The 21,458-nt window shown below is 47.2% G+C and overlaps 1 protein-coding gene across 2 annotated transcripts in view; it reads left to right on the top strand.

Annotated features, from left to right (window-relative positions):
- LOC121279187 (carbohydrate sulfotransferase 9-like) overlaps positions 1 to 3,611 on the top strand; it is a 124,003-nt gene extending 120,392 nt beyond the window's left edge. For both annotated transcript variants that reach the window (XM_041190189.1, XM_041190190.1), the window contains one exon: positions 2,372 to 3,611. In XM_041190189.1, coding sequence (XP_041046123.1) covers positions 2,372 to 3,445 — 1,074 coding nt within the window. In that variant the 3' untranslated portion in view covers positions 3,446 to 3,611. The remainder of the gene's footprint in view (positions 1 to 2,371) is intronic.
- The last annotated feature ends 17,847 nt before the right edge of the window (positions 3,612 to 21,458 follow it).

Raw genomic sequence — 21,458 nt, forward strand, 5'->3', positions numbered from 1 at the left:
CATAGAGGGAAGACAACAATTTATACTGTATGTGAAGAGAGTGGTTCAGGTCTGGAATGCACTGTCTGTGAGTGTGGTGGAGGCAGGTTCAATCTAGGCATTCAAAAGGGAATTGGATTATTATCTGAAAAAGTAGAATGTGCAGCTATGGAGAAAAGGTGGAGAAGTGGCACTAAGTGAATTGCTCCTTCAAGGGCCAGCATCGACACAATGGACCGAATGGTACTGTAACCATTCTGCGATCTTGTGATTTTTCACTGTCAGTCAAACAGCACTCTCCAGTCCAATGGATTTTAAAATTCATAAACAAAAGTGTTCAAATAAATATTTTTAAAATCACAATATTTCATTCCCTGTGTGATGCTTTAGGCAATATCCTGGAGATCAGTCTTTAATTCCTGGAGATTCCAGAGCATTCCTGAAGGCGCAGAATGTACTGTCAGTATTGAGTGTTAACAGCTCAGTCCTGGAAAAGACCCTACATTGGGAAATGCTTTAATATTGTGCCCTTGTCTCCTATTGTGTGATGCTCTTAATTCATCACTTTATGTTGCACCCACAGCTATTTCACCCTTTGCGTTATAAACCTTGAATTATCCTTTCCAAAACTTAAAGGAACTGGCCATTTAGCCCCTAGAGCCTGTTCCACCATTCAATGAGATCATGGATGATCTGTGACCTAACTTCCTAAACCCACTTTTGCTGTAGGTCCCTTAATACCATTAGTTAACAAAAGCCTGTCAAACAGCCGCAAGATAGCACAGAACCTGAATATTACTGCAAAGGGAGACCCACATTACCGAACCTTTTCATCTTGTACTCTTCAGGACAAATGCAAGAGTACCAAATTTCAAAATGCTTGTCCTGATGAGTGCAAGAAAAACTTTGGCAACGTGAATCTCTTTCCAACGATAGTAATCTATCAATCTCATCTTTTGATGATCTGCTTCTATCACTGCTTGTTTGTCCCTACAACCACACCAACCCCCTCCAATTCTCTCTTTCTCTCTCTCTTCGCACCCCCCCCCACACACCTTAAACCAGCTTATATTTCAACTCTTTCTTGGACTCGAACTCAAGTTCTGTCGAAGGGTCATGAGGACTCGAAACGTCAACTCTTTTCTTCTCCGCCGATGCTGCCAGACCTGCTGAGTTTTTCCAGGTAATTCTGTTTTTGTTTTGGATTTCCAGCATCCGCAGTTTTTTTGTTTTTATCAATCTCAGTTCCAACATCAACAATTGACTGAGCATCAACTGTCGTTTGCAGAAGATTTCCACCCTTCTACCACCCTTTGTGTGACGTGTTTCCTAATTTCACTCCTGTAAGATTTGGCTCGATTTGGCCCCTAGTCCTAGACTCCCCCAACAGCAGAATTGTTTTCCCTCTATCTTCCGTCTCTGATCCCCCTAACATCTTGAAAACTTTAAATAAACCAACCCTTAATCTTCTCAATTCCAGGGTACACAACCCAAGTTTGTGTCACCTCTTTGCGTAATCTGATGCCTGGAGTTTAGATATCCTTCAGGTAAATCTACACTACACTTCCCCCGAGGCCGATATGTTCTCCCAGTGCTCAGAGCAGTTCACAGCCTTCCAGGTGTGGCCAATCCAGTGCAAATGCAAAAGGACACAGTCCGTAATTACATAATAACTCCAGGTGTTTTCATATATCAAGTGAGCATGAAATTCGACTGTTAACACTGCAAATGTAGCAGAGGTTAAAGAGGAGGCCGGTAGATTTTTAAATATCAGGGAGTTGAGGGCTATGAGGAACTGGCACAAGAGAGGAGTTGAGGCCTGCGGCAGATCAACCGGGATCTTATTGAATGGCAAGGCAGGCTTGAGGGGCCGAATGGCCTACTCCTGCTCCTATTCGAAATGTTCTTAAATCCCCTCAACCACATTTCGACAAGCGCTTTTAAAGTAGCAGTAGGTGCGTTGAATAGAGTTTAAGTATTTAAAAACATTTCACATGAAGATGCATTTTTATATAACACACTGACTAGCTAATCCCGGCCACTACACAGTAGGAAGGATGTCAAGGCCTTCGAGAGGGTGTGGAGGAGGTTTACCAGAATGGTACAAGGGGGTTTCAGTTAATGTGGAGAGACAGGAGAAACTGGGATAGTTCTCTTTAGGGCAGAGGAAGGTAAGGGGAGATTTGATTGAAGTTTTCAAATGTTTGAGGGGTTTAGTACGTAAGGAGAAATTGTTTCCAGTGGCAGGGGGATGGAGAATGGAAAGACACAGATTTAAAATAATTCAATTCCATTTTGCAACGTGTTTGTTGGAGGTTTTGGTTGTGTTATCTGCGCTGCGGCTTCCTCCAATCACTCTTCGCACGTTTATCTTGTCTTTTTTTCTCTGTAGGCCTGGAACCAGCCAACTAAGTTCCCAGGGAAGTTTCGCAAAAGCTTCAAGACCCCAGAAGCTGTGAGTTACCGAGCTAAGGAATTGAGCAATGGGACTACTTCGAAGCCCACGACGTACGCGTTCAACAGAAGTGATGTCTCGCTGAGGAAGAAGTTATCCCAGCAGAGAAAGATGAGGAACCTACTGCTGAAGAAATTGTTCGAGCCAGTCATTAACCTGCCGGTGGGCCAGCTCCTGAACCGGAGCCTGGCCACAGATGACGTCCAAGAGCAGAGGAGGCAATTCCTCGCCAACTTCTGCAAGAAGTATTACACCAGTAAGCACAGGACGTCCCTGATAAGGCTCGTGTCTCGTGTTTATGTGGAGGATAAGCACAGGCTGCTGTACTGCGAGGTGCCCAAAGCCGGGTGCTCGAACTGGAAGCGGGTCCTGATGGTGCTGAACGGCCTCGCCTCGAACCCGCACAACATCTCGCACAACTTTGTGCACTACGGCAAGCACCTTCGCAGGCTGGACAGCTACAGCCTTCAGGAGACCTACCAGTTTCTGAGTACCTTCACCAAAGTGTTGTTCGTGAGGGACCCGATGGAAAGGCTGGTGTCCGCCTTCAGGGATAAATTTGAGCACCCAAACGTCTATTACCACCCCGTGTTTGGCAAGGCAATCTTGAAGAAGTACAGAGCCAACGCTAGTGCCGAGGCCCTGAGCACAGGAGCAGGGGTGACTTTCAGCGAGTTTGTTCACTACCTCTTGGACCCGCAGAAGCCAGTGGGCATGGACATTCACTGGGAGCCAATCAGCAAGCTCTGCTCTCCCTGCCTCATTAATTACGACTTTATTGGCAAGTTTGAGAATTTGGAGAATGACGCCAACTCCTTCCTCAAACTGATAGGCGCCCCTCTCGAGCTCCAGTTCCCTAGTTTCAAAGACAGGCATTCCACCGATGAGAGAACAACTGCTGCTGTTGTGAAGCAATATCTCCTTCAAATATCCCCTTTGGAAAGGCAACAGATATATAACTTCTATTATCTGGACTACCTCATGTTTAACTATTCTAAGCCACATTTTTAATGTGTATCAGGCTAGGAAAAGTAATTTATCAGGAAATCTTAATATATTTTGTGATGTAGACCTTATTTTCATATGCTGATATGCAGTTGGAATCACTTTTGGACGTTCATCTTCAATGTATTTGTTATCTTTTTTACTTTAGTGTAACAGGTGATAGAAAAGAAAATGGTGAACTGCCTCAGTCACTTCTTGAATAAATGCAACACACTGTGTGGCGCTAAAGCCCGCATGGATCAAAAACTCAATAACTCCAGCCTCTACGGGTGGAGCAATTCCCAGTTGGGACATTACATTTCGTTCTCGGCATTCCTGAACTTGGGAAGAGGAGGTTTTCCTCTGCTGTGTGGTGTTACCTGTGTGCCAGGTGTTGTGTGAAGACGGGTCGATGCTAGCTGTGGTGCGCTGTACAGCAGTGTCCCCGCCCTAACTATCAGGAGCCTGCGTGCAAAGAGTAGTCACTTCAATGAATTAATGGAGACCTCCCCACAACCCGGTCCCCCCCACACCACCACCACCACCACCGCACCCGCCCCCCCCCCCCCCCCCCCCCCCCCCCCCCCCACCCCTCCCCACCCCCCTCACACCCACCAACCCTAGCAAAAATCAGTGTATTCTGAAGAGAAAAGGAAGAGGTGGAGAAAATTAAGGGGGAATGAGCAAATGTGTTTGGGAATACCTCACGCCCTCACTGCTGCCCATGTGGGACTCTCACACATGCAGCTCGCGAGAAACAGGGGCCCTTTCTAAATGGGTGCTTCTGGTGTGTCCAGGGCCAGCAGCGGTAACTTCTAAAAGCTGCCAACATCACTGCCAACGTCCATAGCTCCTCTTTCCGATTAGGATCGGGGTGGTTGGGGGGGCAGACAAGGAAGTGGATCTTCCAACAGCCCTGATGTGTCTCTTTTTGACTTCTCCAGGATCAGCTGAAGGGTTTTGGGGTAAACGATTCCCCCAACTGCCCGTTCAATGTGCCCCCCGGCCCTTCTGCTGCACTCTGGTTCAGGGGAATTGCGAAGTCGCTGGGCAAGGCCAGCATTTGTTGCCCATCCCTAATTGCCCTTGAACTGAGTGGCTTGCTGGGCCATTTCAGAGGGGCAAGTTAAGAGTCACATCACATTGCTGTGGGCTTGGAGTCACGTGTGGGCCAGAATAGGTAAGGATAGCAGATTTCCTCCCCTGAAGGGCAGTAGTGAACCAGATGGGTTTTTACAAAAAACTTGCTAGTGACATGGTCACCATTTCTGATAGAAGAGCAAAGCTACTGAGACTAACTTTATTTCTGATTTATTTAATTGCTTCGACAAAAACAATGTCTCTTTTTCCAGTAATGCTCAAGTTCTGTACCACCAAACAACTATTTATTTAACGAATAGAATTTAAATTCCCTAGCTGCCGTGGTGGGACTTGAGCTCATATCTCTTGGTGATATCATTTCTAATGATCTCTGGATCATTAATCCAGGCCCCTGAGGAGAAAATCCAGTAACATAACCACTATACCTGTACTAATGGAAATCGCCCCAGTGCAGCCTGGAAATAGACTTTTAAAATTCGCTTGTTACTGTTTCATCATTATACAGTGTAACTTTATGTTGTCAGTCACATTTATGGCAGTGCTGAGGTCTGGAGTTTGCTAGTCCTGTCCTGCGTGGGTCACCCACCCCTTGCAACCCCATGTTCTTGGGTCAGAACTGACGACTGAAGCAGGGGGGCGGGTGGAATGTTCAACCTAGCACCAGAAGACCAAAGAGGCAATCCTGAAAGGGGCAGGAAAGACTGCAGCTCCTCTTTTGTTTTGTCGAGTGCCTTGGGCTGGACGGACGCTTCCAACAAGGCAAGGTTTTTGGGGCCATTATGTAGAAGGTCGAAGCCACTGCTGGACATGATGCCCCCTGCTACCCCCAGGACAACCTGGTGGCCTCCTGGTGATACCCGGGGTAGGGGAAATCGAGCCATGTTACCTCCCACCCGCATTCGCGAGTGGGTGGGGTGGTGGTGTTGGGGGATGAGGGAGGGGGTGGGGGGACCATAGAAAATTATCAGAATCGGGATGCCCTCGTTGTCTAAACTTCTTGCTGCTGCCGACACATGGATTTGGGGACCAGATCTGTGGAGGAACAATCTCGGGCTAAAAGTGACCGTTGGATTGGGTTCAATGCTTTGAATTACAGTCCTGGTTGTGAATATGCAACACACGGTGAATTTTCTTACGGTTCGAAAATAATCGCAAACGTGGAATTGACTTAAGTTTTACTTGGTTTCAATACTAGCGGTGATTACGAAATTAAATTAATTATATTTTCATATTGTGCAGTTGGACTCATTCTGTTGCTTTTCAAGCTAAAGTCATCCATGGTTGCCAGAGCAAGTGGTGCGTATCAGAAAAAGGAAGTGTGTGCAAATACTGTAAATACCCGAACAGTAAACTCTGTCCTTGCAGGAATGTTTGTCTTACGAAATATACCTGCTGAGAATTAATGAGTAAACGTTTGTTAATTCCATCAAAGTTTTGGCCTTCCTCAAAGCAAACACACAACTGCTGCATTTGGTTGGCGGCATTCTCTCACTCCTCATTCAGCAGGTTCTGGGCTCATTCCAGGACTCGAGATCAAAAATCTCGCCAGATGCTTCAGTGCAGCGTTAAGGGAGCGCTGCGCTGTCAGAAGCGCTGCCTTTTGGTTGAGTCATTGAAGCCGTCTACCCTGGGTAGTCGTAAAAGGTTCCATGTGGAACCACTTCAAAGAAGAGCTGGGGAGTTCTCTTTGGTGTTGCGATCAGTGTTTGCGATCAGAAAAACGGATTAACTGGCCTTTATCAAACTGCTGTTTGTGGGAGCTTCCTGTGTGCAAATTGGCTGCTGCGTTTCCAACATTGCAGCAGTGACTACAGCTCAAAAGGACTTCATTGTCCATAAACTACTTTGGGCAGAATTTTATGGTAGGATTTTCCAGTCCCGCCAAAGTCAATGGACTTTTAAATGGCCCCTGCCACGACAGGGCAATAAAGTGCCGCTCTTTGGGATGCCTGGTGGTTGTGAAAGGCGCTATATAAATGCAAGTGTTTTTTTTTTCCTCCTTTATTCTCTAAATTGAAAGCTGTTCAAAAGGCAGAGCGAGGTCCTTTTCTCTAGAAAAGAGAAGACCAAGGGCTGAGCTGGTGAGCGATCTTTAAGATGAGGGAAGAGGTTTGACAGGGTAAATGTAAGAGAAAATATTTTCACTTGTGGGTGAGACCAGAACTAGAGTCATAAATATCATAACCGTCACTAACCGATCCCATGGAGACTTCAGGAAAAACTTCTTTACCCAGAGAACGGTTAGAAAGTGGAATTCACTCTACAGGGGGTAATTAAGGCAAATAGGATTTAAGGGGAAACTAGGTGAAAACACAGGCCAGGACACTCCAAACAGGCCAAAGGGCATCCACTCATTGACCATGAGCAACTGATTGGCCACTTATATGTTACATCAGAGATTGGAGCACAGAGCTAGGTTGGGTCGCTCATCTCACTGAAACTTTAGCATCCCACACAGGGCTCAAGATGTTACATATCTATGATGCCATCTTGGTCACCTCGATGTGTGTGCTTGTGTCTCAGGGACAAGGCAGCATTAGCCACCATGCAAGTAGAGCAGGAGAAACTATGGACCCTTACAGCCTCCGAATGTGTCCTCTTCTAAGCTTCGCTTTCTTGCCCCTTGAATCATTAATGTCTTCAATATTTCCTTTCAGAGAGAAGGCAAAAACAGGTAAGGACCCAGGGCTCAATGCTGCTTCTGTCAGGGTCCTAATGCAATGGAGGAGGCGAAGGAGGGAGAGGCGACTCTGTGCACAGCTGCAGCAGGAGTATGAACAGGAGGGGAGGAGGGAAGGAGAGACCCAGCCAATGCGGATGACTCGCCAGACCCAGGATTTACCGTCCAAGAGTCTCCTATTTACAAATGAGTGAGAGGCAGTGCTGTGCATGTCTGTGCTTGTCCCGAGCTCTTGTACATCACATATGCCACATTTTTCATGAAGACCTGACACCACGTGGAGTTGGAGGGCATCCCCTACCAGTGACTTTCAAGGTGACCCGCTGCACTCAATTTCTTGGCCTCTGGTACTTTCCAAGGATCAACAGGGGGAGAACCTGTGTGACATCTCTCAGTCCACAACACATCGATGCATAAAGAAGGTCACAGATGCCCTTTAGAGGAAGGCCCGTCATTATGTCAGGTTTGCTCTGGATGAAGATAGCCAAGCTGCGAGATTCACCATCTTCACCGCCATCTCAGGCTTCCCGAGAGTGCAGGGTGCAATAGACTGCACCCATGTGGCTATATGGGCTCCAGGGCAGCTGGTCCTAATGTTCGTAACCCACAAGGATTCCATTCCATCAATGTACAACTGGTGTGTGGTCACCGGAAGCACATACTGCATGTTTGTATACGGTACCCTGGGAGTTGCCATGACTCCTACACCCTGAGACACTCCTAGGTACCTGAGATTTTCGAGGGGCCGTTACGCCTGCAGAGATGGCTGCTTAGCAGTAAGGGTTACCCACTGGAAGGCTGGCTGATGACACCGGTGCATCGCCCTCAGAGTCATCCCAAGGAGAGGGTACAACACTGCTCACGCGCTCCCTTACAGGGCAGACCACAGGACTTCTGAAAATGCGCTTCAGATGCTTGTCCCATTCAGGTGGCTGACTCCAATACACTCCTGACAGGATTTCCTGCATCATCGTAGTGTGTTGTGCCCTTCACGAACTGGCAATGCAAAGAGGTGACCCCCTGCCGGAGGATGACCAGGAGGAGGATGAGAGCTCATCAGAGGATGAAGATCCCGAGGCCCAGGAACCTCAGGAGGCTGCTGAGGGTCAGTATGAGCGTGATCACGCCATGGAGGGAGGAAGACATGGGAGACGTGCCCGTGATATATTAATCGCTGACAGGTTTCAGCAAGAGTGGAGTCAAGTGAGAGAATATGGCCACACCTTTCCTAGCCGTCAATGCCACCTTCCTCCAGCTCAAGGGATGTCCACCCACTTGCAGTGAGAACGAGTTCAGACTTGCAAGCTCTGACCTCATGAATTGCCAGGCCATGATGTCTGCTTTGGTTGGTGGGTGCCCTGTGTGTGAGCTCACTCTGGGAACTGAGAGTCCACTTGGGAACAAGGGCGATGTGAGAGAAGACTTGAAGCCTTCGCTGACATCTAGTGATGCAAACACTGCTGTGGCTGAGATGTGGACATGCCTAGGGATCACCTCCTCCGGTGCATGTCCTGTCCTCTGCCACTACCATTGAGGAGACACAAATGCCACTAGAATATCAATGCTGATGATTTGCCCTTAGCTTTGAGGAAGAAGGGTTAGAAACGCTTACATCACACGTTTCTGATAAAGAATTAACTACATCTCTGTGACATCATACAAGGGGTGCAGATACTAGTGCAACTGAGGTTGACATCAGAGGAATGTGAATCTCACAGTGGGACGTTATCACTGAGTGGGAGGAAGTCTAAACCTTGAAATAAGAGGATTTCAAAGTACAAAATCACAATACCTTCAGTTGACAGGAACATTCATATAACCATCAAATGTATTAACAAAAGTGCAATGTATTTACATGTCTGTCACACCCGTGACCCAAAAGTGACATCAATTTTTCTTAACTTTCCCAAATCTATCGCTACACCTGGGTGCAGCCCCGACACCCACAGTAGAAGTGGAGGCAGCCTGCTGACTGTTACATCCTGATGTCTGTGATCACAGGCAGATGGGGCTGTGAGTGGCTGTACACCCTTGGAGTGTCCTGAGAGGAGGCCCCTGGGGTGTCCGGCTGACGCTCATCCTCCTCGTGGGTGCCTGAGGGCCCCGGCCTGAATGCTGTGGGAGGTCAAGGGGCCTCGTCACCATGTCACCTACATCCTGATGGTGCCCACCAGGGTGTGTGTGACTATGGAGTGCAGGGCCGAGCGCAAATCCGGCAAGACCTGCTGGACCAAGGTCTCCATGGTGGTCACCAGCCTTCCCACAGTGACCTCGAGGCGTTCGCATGTCAGAGCCACATCATCAGACAGAACGTGGGTGGACTCCTCCATCGCTCGCTCTAGTCTGCTGAGTGACTGTCGAATCTCTGCCTGATGTTCCGCTGCTTGTCGTTGCATCTCCGGCATTGATTTGGCGGCCGCTCCCAGAGGTTCATCATCTGACTTGGACTGAGTGGGTGGCTGGTCTCCAGCAGCCGTCTGAGTGCCGAAGACCTGGGCTGTCCCTGCCTCCGACTGCTGTGGGGACGTGTCAGTGAGGTTCTCCAGCAAGTGAGCCCAAGCCCAATCCACAGCTGTGCCCCACCGATGCGTGTCTCTGAGTTGGTGGAGGGTGCGCCTGAGTGCTGTGACGGTTCTTTCCAGAGCTTCCTCCTCGGAAGAGGTCTGGGGTCTCGCACTGGTGGTGCTGGACAGGCTTGGGGGCCTTGATGTGCTTGTGCCTAGAAAATAGAAGAGGGAGCTCCAGTTAATGAGCATGAGCTAGATAAAACTGCACGTGACTCACTGTGAATGTCAGGATTTGATGAGGTGATGGAGCTGTGATCCATAGTAGGTTGGTGGGAGAGGCCGATCTCCCCTTCCCCACAGGAAAGATCCCTCTTCTCCTCAGTCAGCTCTGCTGCAGCCTCCTCAAACCCACTGAGGACAACGATGTCAGCCATCCCTCACCCAGTCTGCGCTCTCTCGTGCCTGTTGTGCACCAGCTTGGCCTGGATGAAGCAGAAAATAAGGCAGGTGGTGAGAAGGGATGCGGTGGAGTTTGGATGAGATGCGTGTCCCCTGTGTGTGTGTGATGAGCCCTCCCCAGAAGGGCCAGAGGATGGAGTGTGAGCAACTTCATCGATGGGATGGTGGTGATGTGAATGTCTCGGTGAGAGAACGAGTGTTGATATGTCCCCCGCTAACGGCTTTGCAAGACCCCTGAAGAGATTTGCCATTTGTGTGCTTGATGCCATGATGAGAGTTTGACATTGGAAGGTGCTGAAGGATGACCTGTCCTGACAGAGTGGATGAGGCCATTCACCCTCTTCCTGCACTAGGTGGCACTTCAGGCGCAGGTCATCAGCCGTGCTGACCTGCCCTGCAACAGTGTCCCGGGCCAGAGAGGTAAGGCTGCTATACTTCCCACAGCCATCCTTGGGGTTGAGCACGTGCTGTTGTTTCCTCACCCCTCTGGCCGAGGCCTGGAGGTCCTGGAGGGTGCAGGCCTCATCCTGAGGCTGTCGGCCTTCCTCTTGTGGGTTGCAGACCCATCTCTGGTGGGCAGGAGAGATTGAGGTTGTGTGTTGGACTGGCGTTCAAATGTGGCACCCAGATCCTCGAACCCACCAGCTGACGGCGGGCGGATGAATAAGCTTCCGACCCACCAGGCGATGAGGAGCGAAATGCGCCTCTGCATAATTAACGAAGCTCCAAGCGCAGAATCAGGCGTGAGTCCCCGCCATTACAGACGGTGGGCTGGGCACCGCAGCCAAACCCACCTGCCACAGCGCTTAGTTTCATTTTGGGAGAATTCCGCCCACAGTTCCAGGGGTGAGGGACTTCAGTTACGTAGACAGATTGGAGAAGATGGGGCTGTTTTTCCTTGGAGAAAAGAAGGTTGTGAGGAGATTTAGTAGAGGTATTCAAAACCATGGGGGGTCTAGGCGGAGTTTAAAGGGAGAAACTGTCCCAATGTTTAGAAGGATCGAGAACAAGAGGACACAGATTTTAAGTCATTGGGCAAAGAATTAATGGTGACTCGAAGAAAAGCTTTTTCACACAGAGAATGGTTAAGACCTGGAATGCACTGCCAGAGAGTGTGGCGTTCGTAGGTTCAATTGAAGCATTCATGAGGAAATTGGATTGTTGTCTGAAAAGGAAGAATATGCAGGGTTACAGGGAGAGGGTGGTGCAATGGAACTAGGTGCATTGCTCATTCAGAGGGCCAGCAGAGACACAATGAGGCCGAATGGCCTCCTTCTGCTCTGTAACAATTCGGTGATTCTGAGAGAGAAAGGAATAGAAGGACACATTGTTGGAGTAGATGAAGGGGGATGAATTCCTGTCAGGATTCAAACTTAATGGAAAAGCAACCCTCGGGGTTAATGAGAAAGCGTCTGTGCAAATTCTCTCCCTGTGTACTTAGACTAACAGCTTAAGGGTAAAAGCCAGGACCTTGATAGTAATGTCACATGTTCCAGTTTGAGTGGTTTTATATGTCAAAAATTGCTTGTCTTGATGATGAATGAGTGTAAAAGGACTAGAAATTTGTCACGGCAGCTGGTCTAACACCTAATTGGCAGTGCGGAGTAGATGTTGAAATCAGATCCAAATAGATTGAGGCTAAAGAAGGGTTACCACAGGTTTACTTTCATCTCTCCCTTAGAGTTTAGCATGTCGAAATCAAATCGAAGAATCACAAGAAACAATCATGAAAAAGCACCAATTTGTTATAAGCGGGTTGTTCTATTTATCACGATAAAATCAAAACTGAATTTCTCAATAAGTGTGAGATAGTTTGTATACAGAGTGACCTATTACCTCAAATTTCTATTTATAACGTACGAACACATGAATTGGGAGCAGGAGTAAGGCCACTCGGCCCCTCGAGCCTGCTCCACCATTCAATAAGATCACGGCTGATCTGAATGTTAAATCAACCCCACATTCCTGCCTACCCCTGATAACCTTTCACCCCCTTGTTAGTCAAGAATCTATCCAGCTCTGCCTTAAAAATATTCAAAGCCTCTGCTTCCACTGCCTTTTGAGGAAGAGAGTTCCAAAGATTCACAACCCTCTGAGAGAAAAAATTTCTCCTCATCTCTGTTTTAAATGTCTTAAATTTTAAACAGTGACCCCCTAGTTCTAGATTCTCCCACAAGGGGAAACATCCTCTCCACACCCACCCTGTCAAGACTCCTCAGGATCTTAAAGGTTTCAATTAAGACGCCTCTTACTCTTCTAAACTCCAGTGGATACAAGCCTAACCTGTCCAGTCTTTCATCATTGGACAACCTGCCCATACCTGGGATTAGTCTAGTAAACCTTCTCTGAACTGCTTCTAACGCATTTACATCTTTCTTTAAATAAGGAGACCAATGCTGTACACAATACTCCAGATGTGGTCTCACCAATGCCCTGTACAACTGAAGCATAACCTCCCTACTTTTGTAATCAATTCCCCTCACAATAAATGATAACATTCTATTAGCTTTCCTAATTACCTGCTGTACCTGCATTACTAACCTTTTGTGATCCATGCACTAGGGCACCCAGATCCCTCTGAATCTCAGAGCTCTGCAATCTCTCACCATTTAGATAATAAGCTTCTTTTTCATTCTTCCTGCCAAAATGGACAATTTCACATTTGCCCGCATTGTACTCCATTTGCCAGATCGTTGACCACTCACAATCTACCTTGGATGAGGTTTCCTGAAAAATGCAAAGTCCACCTGGCCGATCTGCCCACCCGCCAACTGTAACGTTAGACGGGCAGCGAAAAACCCCAGTTAATTGCGCCTTTAATGGGCTTAGTTGCCCCCTTAATTGTCGGCAGGTGGGCTTCAGAGTTTAGCGTGTGCCCGCCGACTGAAATATCGCACGAGTGCACAATGACGAGGGGAGGCTCATCCTACATCATCGCGCGCTATTTTAACCTCGAGCATGTCGGACACGCTCCCGGCCGCCAAGCGAGAAATCCTGCCCAAGGTTACACTAAGGAATAGACTCACAAGGATCTAGGCTGAAGCGGTTCATTGCAACTTTCTGACAGTGCTTGTATTCGGCAAATAGAACGACAGCTTGCATTTATGTAGCACCTTTAACGTGGTAAAACATCCCAAGGTGCTTCACAGGCGCGATTGTCATACAAAATTTGACACTGAGGCACGTGATGGGATATTGGGGCAGGTGATCATAAGCTTGGACAGAGGGGTAGGCTTTAAAGAGCTTCTTAAAGGAGGAGAGAGAGGCGGAGGGTTTATTCCAGACCTCAGGGTCCAGGCAAACAAAGGCATGGCTGCCAACGATGTGCGATGAAAATCAGGGATGCTCGAGAGGGCAGAGTTGATATTCAATCCCGCAGACTGCAAGTGAACCCGACAGCCAGTAGTAAAAGGTCACTGTTTAATCCGTCACATCACTCGGTCTCTGCGGGTCTAGGAACTTGCACAGCAACATGTATTTGAGCTGAGTTGGCAATCACCTCACTTTATAAACTTTATCAGCTATTATTAGATCATTTTATTTTTTCCCCGTGAGACCTGTTGCTTCATTGGTCAGGACTCTGGTTGCCAGGTCTGGTTGGAAGGATTCCTGGAGGTATCGGTCACATGACCTGTTCCCTCCAACTGCCTCACACAGGCAAACAGCCTTTTTTTAACCAAGCTCCGATATTTTTACAATGGACAAATTAAAGTGTTCAAAGGTAATTAAAAAAAAAAGGCACACAGGCTCTTGAGTGTTGCTATGGTTTTGCCTCATGGGTCGCTGCGCATTGGAGATGACTCTGCAAATTCCTGGAGATGCCCGGGTAATCCAGGAGGGTTGGCAACCCTTAACCCTGGAAATACAAGCCTCCGATTTCCTTTGACGATGTTCTACCTTTGCAAGTCTGGCAGGTACGATTCCCGCCCACCCACTGGTTGTGCCCCTGACACTCAGCCCATTTATTTCAGGTTGGCCCATTCCAGTACATCGGCACCAGTCCCATTTTTAGAAACACTGGGACGCCCTCATCAGAGGGAGGGATATGCAAAGTTGAAGAGAGCTTATGCCAGCACAAGATTTTTTTGTGGCTTCAATACTTTCTAATAGGCCACCTTGCACTAACCCTGTTACAACTGATCACTGTGATCAATTACTGTAGGCAAACCCTGGCCTTTTAAATACCTTCAATAAGCATGGAGACTGTGACCCTGTGGGTAGGAGGTCAGAGGCTGGGAATTCTGCAGCGAGTAACTCGTCGCCTGACTCTCCAAAGCCTGTCCACCATCTACAAGGCACAAGTCAGGATTGTGATGGAATACTCCCCACTTGCCTGGATGAGTTGAGCTCCAACAGCACTCAAGAAGCTCAATACCATCCAGGACAAAGTATCCTGCTTGACTGGCACAACATCCACCACCTTCAACATTCACTCCCCCCACCACTGATGCACAGTAGCAGCAGTGTGTACCATCTACAAGATGCACTGCAGCAAGTCACCAAGGCTCCTTAGGCAGCACCTTCCAAACCCACGACCACTACCACCTAGAAGGACAAGGGCAGCAGATGCATGGGAACACCACCACCTGCAAGTTCCCCCCACCTCCACCCCCGCGCAACCCCCCCACCCCCACCCCCCCCCCACCCCCCACCCCCCACCCCAACCGCCCAGCCACTCGCCATCCTGACTTGGAAATATATCGCCGTTCCTTCACTGTCACTGGGTCAAAATCCTGGAACTCCCTCCCTAACAGCACTGTGGGTGTACCTACACCACATGGACTGCAGCGGTTCAAGAAGGCAGCTCACCACCACCTTCTCAAGGGCAACTAGGAATGGGCAATAAATGCTGGCCCAGCCAGCGAAGCCCACAGCCCACAAATGAATAAAAAATACTTTAATTCACATGCTAAACATAATTAGAATGAATAACTCCAGCTGTCAGAGACTGAAATATCATTCAGAAATGAATTAATATATGGTTGTTGATCTACACTTTAACATACAAAGGGAAATCAGGTAACAAGTTCCTTGGTGGGGTGGTGGGTGGAATTAGTCTCCACAAGTGGTGCAGACTCATACTGAAGCAGCAGCCAATATTCCATAATGCCAGTTAATTTTCCATTAACCTGGAAAATATTGCCAAGATTTTAAATTTCGAAAGCAGTAAAAGTGACAGTGAGACCAGAAAATGAGTCTCAAAGGAGAATTTGGCTTATTGTTCTGTGAACTTCAGTGGAGTGTACAGCAGCCAATTTGCTATGATCCCTTTTCACCATTAGTTGGTGTAGACTAATTTCTTTTTGTTTATTCAAAGACAGGATGTTGTACCTCTCGAGCTGCCCTTGAGAAGGTGGTGGTGAGCTGCCTTCTTGAACCGCTGCAGTCCACGAGGTATAGGTACACCCAACGTGCTGTTAGGGAGGGAGATCCAGGATTGCGACCCAGTGACAGTGAAAGAACGGTGATATATTTCCAAGTCAGGATGGTGAGTGGCTGGGGGGGCAGGGGGAACTTGTTCCAGTGCATCTGTTGCTCTTGTCCTTCCAAGTGCTAGAGGTCAAGGGTTTGCAATTTTGCCAGCTAGTTATTTAAAGGGAATTTCACGCACCAAGATTCATTCCAACACCTCACTTACACTCAGACTGTGAATTGAGATTTAAGTATTCAAGGACATAATAAACCTGCTTGAGAATCCATCAGCAAATAAAAATTTTAAAACTGCAGTGATCATAGCAAATAAAAATATCTCCTCCGTAAACCTTTAACTTCAAGAGCAACATACATCTTTCCTTAAATAAGAAGAGCAGTACAGTACATCTGGAGTACTGATGGTGACCACGAAACCATTGTCAATTGTCATTAAAACCCATCTGGGTCACTAATGCCCCTTAGGGAAGGAAATCTGCTGTCCTTACCTGGTCTGGCCTACATGTGACTCCAGACCACAGCAACGTGGTTGATTCTTTAGTGCCTCTGAACAAGGGCAATTAGGAACGGGCAATAAATGCTGGCCTAGCCAGCGACATCCACATCTCATGAACGAATGAAAAAACAGACAACCCGTCCATTCCTGGTATTAGTCTAGTTGACCTTCTCTGAACTGCTTCTAACGCATTTAGATCTTTCCTTTAATAAGGAGACCAGTACTGTACACAGTTTTCCAGATGGTCTCCATTTCTCCCACAGCATTCTTTGAGGCATGCATTGATCTCTCTAATCTTATTGACCCTATGAGAATTTGCTTGTGGTTGAGGTAGTAATCCAGAGATTATTTCTTTTGTGGTTCCTAGCTGCTCGCACACCTTCAGCAGAACCACTTTCTTGGCCCTACCTATGCTGTTGATACCCATGTGGACAATGACAGTGGGATCCTTCCCCTCCCACTCCAAGTTCCTCTCCAGCCCTGAGGAGTTGTCCTTAACCCTGGCACTTGGCAGGCAACACAGCTTTCGGGACACACACTCTCAGATAACAGTGTCTATCCTATACTATACTGTCCCCTACTGTAACTACATTCATTTTTACTCGTCCCACTTGAATGGCCCCCAGCACCATGGAGCTGTGGCCAGTTTCTTCATCCTCTCTGCAGTCCCTGTTCTCACCCACAAAAGTTGCAAGAACTTCAAACCTGTTCCATAATCGCAAAGCCTGAGGCTCCTCTGTTGCTACCGTCCGGATCCCCATACCTGCCTCACTTCCAATCACACCATCCTGTCCCTGACCACAGACCAGGTCTGAAGTACCTAGTCTAAGAGGTGTGACTGTCTCCTGGAACAAAATGTCTAGATAACTTCCCCCTCCCTGATACATCGCAGTGTCTGAAGTTCAGACTCCATCTCAACAGGTCCTCGAGCCAAAGTTCCTCGTGCTGCAGGTTTCATTTTTTCTCATTTCCATTTTGAAGACATAACTCCTGAGGTCAACTCATGGTGAATACTGGGTGAGTGGCAATGGAGGATACATGGGGGGTGCATAGAGGGGCCATGGGGTTATGAGGGAGGATGAGGGGGTTAAGGGTTAGGGAGCATAAGAGCTATGTTGGGGTCTAGGTTGATGTCCTAGTGAGCCAAGGTGGGCCTTCTAACCAGCCCTCCTCCGACACTGCTTCAGGACACGGGAAATCCATACTCTGCCCGCCTCAGAGGAGACCAACTATGATGGGTATGGGCAGAGTTGATGGGCTCGGGTTTCCAAAGTTGGGAAAGGGCCCAACTTGCATTCCCAAGGCCAACATGAAAATCCAGCCCCTAGAGTGGAACTTAAACTCACAGCCTTCAGCCCCAGAGGCAAGAATGCTATCAGCTGAGCCACTTCTGACACCTCACCACACCGACGAAGGCCCTGTGTTTTGGATGAAATGATAACCTGAGGCCCCAGCCCATCTACCACATCAGGTGAGCGTACAAGACTCCACAGCACTATTTCGAGGAAAAGCTATGCCAAGTATCCTGGCTAATATTTAATCCCTCAACAAACATCACAAAATCAGATTATCAAGTCATCATCACATTGTTGTTTGTGGGATCTTGGCGCGTGCAAATCGGTTGTCATCTTTCCTAAATTACAACAGTGACTACACTTCAAAAAGTAATTCATTGACTGTAAAGTGTTTTGAGACACTGGCTTTATGAAATGCGCAATTGAAATGAAAGTCGCCTGGCAACACAGGACTTGAGCATTGCAGAGGAAGGAGACATGTTGCTGAAGCTTTATGCCCTGCACTCAACAGGACAGATGCAAGAATGCCAAATTTCAAAGGGAACAACAATTTATATTGCATGAGAAAATGGGTGCTGATTGGTTGGTAAGCAGGCTCTGATTGATTGAGACATTTCCATGATGAATGCACCAGACAGCTACTGTCCTCCATGTTTTGTTTATCCAGAAAGGTGCAATGCCTGGACATGTTCCTTCTGCTTGCAGAGGACAGGTTCCTATATAGCTTCTAGCAAGCGTTCATGAATTACATTGTGAGCCCGACTGATAATCTTGATTTGGTTGTTAGTGTAATTGTTAACAAACTCGGGAGTGTTTAGCAAGTGCTGTCCAATCACGGAATCACATCTAATGTTAGACATCACGTTCCGAGTTTTGAAAACACAGGTTGGTTAAGTACGGTCATACTTGGCTGAAGGGACACGCTGTTTGATATGATAGGCCAGATGTTTGGATAGATGACCTACATACCTGGCGTCGCAACGGGATTGAAATTCATATACCGCACGATTCTTTTGTGTGGTAGACAGAGCATCCTTTTGACTTGACCCCAGCAATCCTGTTTGTGGGAAACAACCACTTGTGTTGCCATTAGTCACAGTGTGGACTGGCTAGCTTCACCCATTGCTCAAATCTTTTGAGATACTTTCCCCTTTCCAGGGCACTTTTCAGATCTGAAAGTGGCAGCCCCAGGGCTATTCATCAGAATGCATAATACACAGCAAGCAATGGTCTGATCGGAGTAGCCATTATCCTGCAGGGTGGCTTTGATACATCCTATTTTGCTGTTAAGCTTGCATGGTGAGCAAAAGTCTTGGGCCCTATTGACAAGACTGTCGATAAGGATAATCTTGTAGCGCACGGAGCTGTTGAAATCCCAACGCATGCATCGACCAGTGAGGGTAGGCTAGCTGATCCACGCTGCTACACAAGTTGTGCTTTCCACTAACAGGATGCTGCCCTCAAGCCAAAAAGATATTCTGCCTACCACACAAATGAGTAACGTGGCATATGAATTTCAGTGCCAGGGCAAAGCCAGGTACGTAGGCTGTATGCCCCAATAACTGGCAGATTGCATCAAACAGTACATCCCTTCAGCTGTTCGCAACAGGCTAAGCACTGACCGTACTCAACTAACCCGTGTTCGTAAAACTCAGAACATAATGTCTAATGTTAGAAGTGATTCTGTGATTGGACAGCACTTACTGAACAAACCCAAGTATGCTAATAACTACACTAACAACCAAATTAAGACCATCAATCACGTTCACAATGTGGCTCACTTACACTTGCAAGAAGCTACTTATATTTAGATGCAGGGACCTGTCCTCTTCAAGCAAAAGGAATATATCCAGATATTGCACGCTTTTTAGAATTAAACAAAAGCATGTGGGACAATAGCTCCTTCGTGTATTTGTAATAGTAACACGTTGACCAATCAGAGCTGACTTGCCAATAAATCATCACCCTTTTCCATGTGGTTTAACTAGTTGTTCCCTTTGAAATTTGGCATTCTTTTGTCTGTCCTGTTGAGTGAAAGAGGAAAAAATTCCATCAATGTGTCTCCTTTTTCAGCAGTACTCAAGAAATGAAAGTGATTCTTTCTGTATCACCTACAGGGATGAGCCATCAAATTGCTTATTCTTTTTTTCTCTGGCAAAAAACAACTTTGTATTTGTATCTTAAACTGCCTTTTCTTTAACTTGGCATTCATGACCCAGCATGGGGCTGTCCTGAGAAGCTCCTTTAAGGTCAGATATGAGTCAAGACGTATCTTAAAGTCGTTCAGGTCTAGATCTATGGGAAATGACAAAAGAATGCAGGTGTAAGGCAAGGGTTTCTCTTTTTGAAATTCATTCACAGGATGTGAGTGTCATGCCCATTGCCCCTTGAGAAGGTGGTGGTGAGCTGCCTTCTTGAACCGCTGCAGTCCATGTGGTGTAGGTACACCCACAGTGCTGTTAGGAAGGGAGTTCCAGGAGTTTGACCCAGGGACAGTGAAGGAACGGCCGACATATTTCCAAATCAGGATGGTGAGTGACTTGGAGGGGAACTTGCAGGTGGTGGTGTTCCCATGTATCTGTTGCCCTTGTCCTTCTAGGTGGTAGAGGTCATGGGTTTGGATGTAACATGTAATGTTCCGCTTAGCTTGCCTGTTAGTATAAACACCTGGTGTTTACATTCAGCTAAAAGGTTAGGTTCTAAATCCCAACAGAGTCAAGTGAGGATGAAAACAAATCTCCTAACTGTCGACAGAAAGAAGCAATAACACCAACCTCCAGTCACCTGCTGAAAAGAGCTTAGGGCCCTGGCAGAGGAAGGCATGATGAAGTGGTGGAAAACCGGCCTGCTTAAGAGGCCAGAGTTGAGAGAAGAAGAGATTTTGGAGGGTTGTGTGGCTGGAGGGAGTTACAGAGACAGGGAGGGGCAAGACCATGGGGTGACTTGAAAACAGGGGCATGAATTTTGAAATCGAGGTGTTGCAGGCTGAGCCTGAAGGTCAGTGAGCACAAGGGTGATAAGGGAACAGGGTTTGCTGTGAGTTCAGACACAGGGCAGCACAGCTTTGGATGAGCTCAAGTTGAACAAAAGGGTGCTTTTTAACATCAGACTTCAGACTCTTAGATGCTCTTTCTGGGTGTTCAGATGGAACTAAAATAGCATTTGATTAGTGATGTCAGTTTGGAGCTGGTACATAATCATTTTGTCTTTGATAAGTGAACCTTGATTCTGATTAAGATTAAGCTGTTCAACCACTGCAGTGTAACATGTTAGGTAATAGCATTCCTGTTTTGATAACGTAAACCACATCAAAAGATGTCCTGATAATGTGTGAAGCTTTAAAGAAAATAAGCCACCAAGGGACCTGGAGTACTGTGTGCAGTTTTGGCCTCCTTATTTAAGGAGGGATATACTTGCATTGGAGGCAGTTCAGAGAAGGTTCACCAGGCTGATTCCTGGGATAAAGGGGTTGTCTTCTGAGGAAGGTTTGAGCAGGTTGGGCCTATAATCATTGGAGTTTAGAAGAGTGAGAGGTGATCTTATTGAAACGTTTAGGTTCTGAGGGGGATTGACAGGGTAGATACTGAGAGGATGTTTCCCCTTGTGGGAGAGACTAGAATTAGGGACACAGTTTAAAAATAAGGGGTCTCCTTTTCAAAATGGAGATGAGGGGGAATTTCTTCTCTCAGAGGGCCGTTAGTGTTGGAGTTCCCTTCACCAGAGAGCAGTGGAGGCTGGGCCATTGAATATATTCAAGGCTGAGTTAGACAGATTCTTGATTGACAAGGGAGTCAAAGGTTATGGGAGTGCAGGCAGGAAGCTAGAATTAAGGCCACAATCAGACCAGCAGGCTTGAAGGGCTGAATGGCCTACTCTTACTCCCATTTCTTATGACCATATGAGATATTATTATTGGATCTGGGTTTCAGGTGAAGCAACCCTCAGAGAAATATTAATAACCATGACAGCAAGTTCATGAAGTGACAGCAAAGCAGATCATTCAGATTAAAGATGGCAAAGTGTAGGTTATTCCAAAAAAAACAGATTATTATGTTGATTATTACATTGATGT

Source organism: Carcharodon carcharias, chromosome 6 (genome assembly GCF_017639515.1).
Source record: "Carcharodon carcharias isolate sCarCar2 chromosome 6, sCarCar2.pri, whole genome shotgun sequence".
In the NCBI taxonomy this organism is placed as follows: domain Eukaryota; kingdom Metazoa; phylum Chordata; class Chondrichthyes; order Lamniformes; family Lamnidae; genus Carcharodon; species Carcharodon carcharias.